The sequence below is a fragment of the Babylonia areolata genome, chromosome 11, assembly GCF_041734735.1.
Source record: "Babylonia areolata isolate BAREFJ2019XMU chromosome 11, ASM4173473v1, whole genome shotgun sequence".
Lineage (NCBI taxonomy): Eukaryota > Metazoa > Mollusca > Gastropoda > Neogastropoda > Buccinidae > Babylonia > Babylonia areolata.
Genome location: NC_134886.1, coordinates 12,821,173 through 12,827,266, shown reverse-complemented (window position 1 = coordinate 12,827,266; position 6,094 = coordinate 12,821,173). Strand labels below are relative to the sequence as shown.

General features: G+C 43.9%; 1 protein-coding gene across 3 annotated transcripts in view; it reads right to left on the bottom strand.

Moving 5' to 3' along the window:
- The window catches only part of LOC143287545 (E3 ubiquitin-protein ligase MIB2-like), an 80,763-nt gene that overhangs the window by 69,167 nt on the left and 5,502 nt on the right, over positions 1–6,094 (bottom strand). For all 3 annotated transcript variants that reach the window (XR_013055978.1, XM_076595603.1, XM_076595604.1), the window contains 3 exons: positions 5,109–5,280; positions 4,561–4,859; positions 3,831–4,081 (listed from right to left, as the gene is read on the bottom strand). Coding sequence is in view for 2 of the 3 variants with exons in the window: in XM_076595603.1 (XP_076451718.1) it covers positions 3,831–4,081; positions 4,561–4,859; positions 5,109–5,280 (722 nt within the window). In the remaining variant the exon portion in view is untranslated. The remainder of the gene's footprint in view (positions 1–3,830; positions 4,082–4,560; positions 4,860–5,108; positions 5,281–6,094) is intronic.

Here is a 6,094-nt window from a genome sequence, read left to right as displayed (position 1 = left end):
GACAATGTCTTCCTAGAGTGGGTGAAATGGCTGTGTTGAATAGATGGTTGAGGTTTTCGGGGGTTTTCTCCCATTCTTTTGTTTCTTTCAGGTCTTGTAGTCGGCATACTAGCTGGATTCTGCTTGCCCCATCCATGATCTTCCTCGCCCTAGACGGCTGCTTTTTGGTTCTTTGACCGCATCATGCAGTGGGTTTTGAGGGTTTTCTAATGCTTTGAAGTAGGTCTTAACCTGGTCTAACTTGTTTCTGGCCTGCACTGAAGGAAGTTCAAGCAGGTATCGCATGGTTTCTGTGGGCGTGTCTTTTGTTGTTCCAAGGATCAGCCTCATAGCTTCATTTTGAACTCTTTCTAATTTTAGGAGGTTGCTTTGAGGTGGTGTTGTTAGCCCAAGTCCGTAGTCGATCACACTGAGGACGAGTGATTAGTATAGCAGGAAGAGGTGGCGTTATTCAATACCTTTGGTTGCCATTGCTTTTAAGACTGTTTGCATTTGAGAACCGTATTTTCCGTATGTTTTCTGAAGGTCAGCATCCTGTCGAACTGTATTCCTAGGTAGCGTAGGCATTCGGTTTTCTCGATCTGAATCCCGTCGAATGACACAGGTGGTGGTGATTTGCTCGCGGTTCTGTTGTTGAGGGTGCACAGCAACGTTTGGGCTTTCGCTGGATTGATGGAAGATCCTGTGTCTTTGCACCATTCAGCAATATTGTTTAGTTGTTTCTGGACGGCTTCAGTTCTTTCCTGAGCATCTTTCGAAGTTTTGAAGACCAGGCCATCATCCGCAAAGGTAAGCACCCGAGCTATTCCATTGTTGTTTAAGTCTGCAAGGCCCTTTGTGTAGACATTGTAGAGGACAGGAGAAAGCGGAGACCCTTGTGGCAGTCCCATGGATAGTTTAGAAGGTGCAGACATCCAATCTCTGAGGCGTAGGACGACGGTTCTTTCCTGAAGTGCTGCTGCTATCCATCTTGTCAGTGTCAAACTTACTCCATACCTTAGTAGCAGCTCCATGAGGTGAGCAAACTGGACTTTATTGTAGGCATCTTCAAGGTCGGTTGCTACTGCCAGTGTTTCTTCTTTTCTTTGAAATCCTTCATACACCTCATATGCAAAACCAGCTGCATTTTCCCATGTGGACTTGCCTGTTCTGTAACCACCTTGATTTGAAGGGAGAATGTGCCTGTGTTCAAGATCCCTTGCAAGTTTCCTGGCTATCATGCGTTCCATGAGCTTTCCAGCAATGTTTTTCATGGTTAGGATCCGGTAGCCGCTTACCTGACGATGGTCCTTTCCTGGTTTTGGTATGGGTTATAAGAAGCTGTGTGTCCAGTCCACCGGCACATGTCCACTGTGGAAACTGTTTTGATACAGATTGAAAAGTTTGCTTCTGTCTTCTGATAGCTCCTTGATGTCTGAGTAACGAACTTTGTCTGGGCCAGGAGCCGATTCTTTCTTGCATTTAGCTATTGCTTCGTTTAGATCATCTAGTGTCAAGTCATCATCGGTCCCAGTCTGCATAAGGGTTTGGTTTAACTCCTCAACATATTTCTTTTTCTCATCTAAGTTTCTTTGAACGCTCTGTTGTATGACACGTTTGAGCACAGCGGATCCTTTTTCTTAGTTTGTCTTAAGCTTGGTTCCGTCAGTGCCTAATATGTCTGGGGTTGTTGTTGTGCACGTTTTCCCTTCCATGCGATGATAAAATTGCCAGAACTCTGTCAATGTTGTGTCATAACTGAGTGCCTCGCAAAACTGTTTCCACTTGTCATGTTTGGCCTCTTGAGCAATGACTTCAAACTGTTTAGTTTTTTTTTAATTTTTTTCATTTTTGTTTCAATATCTTTGTCTGGAGATGGATTTGTTCTCTCTTTTTGCCAAAATTTGACAGCCGCATGTTCTATCCAGGCTCTCTGTGTGTCGGTATTCCACCATGGGGGCTGAATAGTTTGCATCCTGTTCGGTGCCGTTCTTTTGTTTCTTCTGCGTCTTAATTTTTCGATGACGGTTGTCTCTTTGGTTTCATACTGAAATGGATCACGCGGTTTTATACAGGGTTTATCTGACAGTTTCTGTAGACTGAAAACTACCGGGAGGTGGTTACTGCCTTGGTGTGGAAGCGTCTCTGCATTCATTCCTGCTCTGAATTTTGGAGATGTTAGAGCGATGTCGATCACACTGTCACTGTCCCCTTGTCTTGTTCCAAGGCGAGTTGGGGATGTGGTTGTTAATGGGCTAAGAAGAATTTCCCCTGTCATTCCTTCAAGTGCGAGTCCTTGTGGGTTGGTGTTCCGCTGGTCCCATAACTTCGATCTTGCATTAAGGTCTCCACAGATAATGACTGAGTCTCCAAATTCGTTCTCTATTTCCTCTAAAAAGGCCCAATCCACTTTTGTTGTGCAGGTTCCTGGGTGAACATAGGCATTGATGAGCACGATGCTTTTGTGAATTCCGTCAGGGTTTTCAAGACGCACCCCAACTAGTTCACATGAGTTGCTACACCATTTCTCTAGATTTATGGTGGAAACTTTGTTTTTTTAAAGTTTTTGTTCAGTATGATTGCTACTCCTCTTCCTTCATTCCTTTGAAAGACTGTGAAATTCTCAAAATGTATTGGTCTGTCTACACTTGTCCTGGTCTCTTGGAGACATAAAATGTCAAAATCATATGCCAATTTCTCAATTGTTGAGATTCTCATTCTCGCGCTGGAACAATTCCAACTGCCGATTCTAAAGAATTTCTTTGACAGCCGCTCTGCTTTTGTCATTCTACTACCTAAGCACGATCTTTTCCCACCTCTTTTGCCACGCCTGTTTTGGGGTTTTGGGGATCTGAATTTATGTCTCGTGCTATGCAGCTGATCGCCGAGGTGCACGCGAGACAGGGTTTTGTTAGTATCCATAGAAGGGTGTTCTATGTGGTGAGGGAAAATATTCGGTTGCCCTGACAGAGCATCTTATCAGGGAAGGGCAATGGATGTCCATCTGTGTGGAGTCCATCAGCCTGGTGTCGCCCTAAGGCCAGACTGCATACAGTTAGTGACTGTTTAACCCAACAGCCATTCATCCCATTGGTACTGTATGAAAGCCGTGGGATTGGGGATTTTAGTCAGGTTGTCTCCTCTTAACCATCCTGGCAGTCACGGAAGACATCATTCACCATAGCAGAGAAGACCATGCAGAAGAATGGAGGGGCGAGAACGCATCCTTGCTTCACACTGTTCGTCACTGGAAAGGCTTCAGACTCATCACCATCCTCCAAACCTTTCACCACCATGCCATGGAACTCCTGAACAGTCATGATGAACTTCCGATGGCAGCCAAACGTTTTCATTATCTTCCATGAGGCATCTCTGCTGACCCTAAATATAGACAAAGGTCACGAGGAGGTCGCTCCGCTGCTCTTATCATCTTAAGAGCCCTAAAAATGCAAAGAAAAATACAGTATTGAGGTAATGTGCGTTAGGTATGCTTTGTGTTTGTTTTTCGGTTGGTTGACTTGTTTACCTACCATCCAATCAAAAAGTGAATCAAGTTCTTCTTGTTTCCATTACATAAAATATGTTTCTCTTTCACAGTTAAAAGAAAACGCATCTATTCAGACATGCCTCGCTAGTGTTGGTCCGACTTCTGCTTCATTTACTCAACATATGTTTTTAATGTTCTGTTGAAGCACATCAGCTGACTGACCAACAAACAAACACAGTTGTGCTTCACACACACACACACACACACACACACACACACACACACACACACACACACACACACACACACACACTGTCGTTCAGGGTACACAACCAGAACACCACGACCTGAGCCAGTAACTCACTTGGAACATCCTGGCCGTACAGCCACCACAGCCTTTCTGCAGCTCCTGCAGTTCGTCTTCGTCCACCTTGATTGCCACTCTGTCTCCTTCAGTTAGTTCTTCGGTATCCATCCCGTCAGCAGTACAACCCTGCCGTTCTTGACTTGTGTTGGCAGCTCCATTAAAGTTCCTTTCAATGGGAGAGGCTTCGCTGGCTTCCAGTGCGGTTTGTGATGTGACGGTCTGGGTGGGATCTTTGACGACTGTGGTGTCTGTGAAAAAAATACTATCACTGTTATCAATATCAAATACTAAAAGAGCAAGAGGGACAGGGAAGGGCGAAAAACAGAACGGCCACAGAAGAAGAAAAGCAATTACAACAACAACTGAACAAGCATCTTTCTTGTCCTCCTCAATAACAACAATAAAAACAACATAATCAATGAAAATGTTTTTCAAGGGAAGAATGACAGTTTAGAGCTTAAACATTAGCTAGTTCATCTAGAACTACGTTTATTTGGAACTTAAGCTGAGTTTGCCTTTTGGATGAAACAATAAAGTGCAGCAAACCTGCATCTTTGAGACGTTGCCTACAGCTGTTTTTACATGCATCTACTTATGCATAATCGACAAAGTGTATATACACAATGGTATCTGTCTTCATAATTATGTATCAAACTTATCTTTGGGTGGGTGTTTTTTAGTGTTCCTTTTTGTTATTGTTCATAAAGGCCACGGCCATATTGCTCACCTAACAGGGGCAGATGATCCCTGTAGTAGAAAGGCCCCACCTCCTCCTCCACACAAGTCACATCCACCTTGCCCCCCTTGCCCAGGCGGTATGAGAAGGTCTCTCCGTTCGCCCATCGCACGTGCACCATGCTTCGCAGAGCTCCAGGTGCGTCATCGCGACCTTGAACTTCGCCTTCTGACTCCCGACCTCCGTCCTGGTCACCCCATTCCCAGTCTTTGCCTCGCACGACCTTGGCCCCAGGGTGAAGGCCGATGGTTCTGATCTTGACGCTGCTTTTCCGTTTGGGTAATAGTTGTCTGGGGAACACACACACGCATATCAGCATTAACATCATTACATGAGAAATTCATATGTTGTACATGCCTTAGGTTTTTACGGCAATAAGATTCATTCATTTTCTCTATTATGCTTTTATTCTGATTTTTTTTTTAAATCGGATGTATTCTTTCTTTTTCTGTTCCCTTTTTTTTTTCTTTTTTTTTTTACTCTGAACTCGAAGGTTTCATGGCAAGAGAATTCATACTATCTTGTTCCGCCGGACTCACCTGGGGCCTTGGCGTGTGTCGATACGCACAAACTCATGACTTATGTCATGTCTGTCATTACTGTAGCAAAGGGAGCAAAGGTCAGACGAGGGACAGTCCTGACATCGCCATAAAGTACCGTAAATACCCTCCTCTCTGCACTGCTCGCACAGAGTGCCTGTGTGGCGAATGCCTGGCAACATGGCAGCAGGGTGTCAGAAACGGTCAGAGTTGTAATGGTGTCATGTGAATTGATATATTGTCATACATATGGTTACAATGAGGTGATACATTGTCACACATGTGGTTACAATGAGGTGATACATTGTTATGTATGTGCTGACAGTGACGTGATACATTGATATACATGTGTTGACAATGAGGTGATACATTGATATACATGTGTTGACAATGAGGTGATACATTGATATACATGTGTTGACAATGAGGTGATACATTGATATACATGTGGTAGCCATCCATGAAAGAAACGAGCAGCCTGTAAAACAAGGAGCAAAAATAAACAAACAAACAAAAAGAACAACAAAGCATTACAAAAACAAAAGCAAAAAAGAAAAATTATTATTAAAAAAAAGAAGAAGGAAAAAAGAGCGGGGTGGGGGTGGGGTGGGGGAGTAAAAGAAAACCAGCCAAACAAAATATAATACGTAAACATTTTATCCATTGACACTCAAACAGTTAACAAACCAACCAGTAAACCGTCTTGCAGGTCATCCAAGCATCCAAGCACACACACACACACACACACACACACACACACACACACACACACACACACACCGGGTATTCGTCTAAAAGCACAGTTGTGGATAGACCTTAAGCAAAAGAAATAACGAACACACCGAGTTTCAGTTTCAGGTGTCAGGCGTCTGAATTGGACCGCAAACTACACCACATCTAGGCTACTGACTCACGAGGCAAAGTGGAGGGGCAAAAAAACACATGAAAGAACCTCGCCAGATGGCTGACCAAAATAATTCAACAGC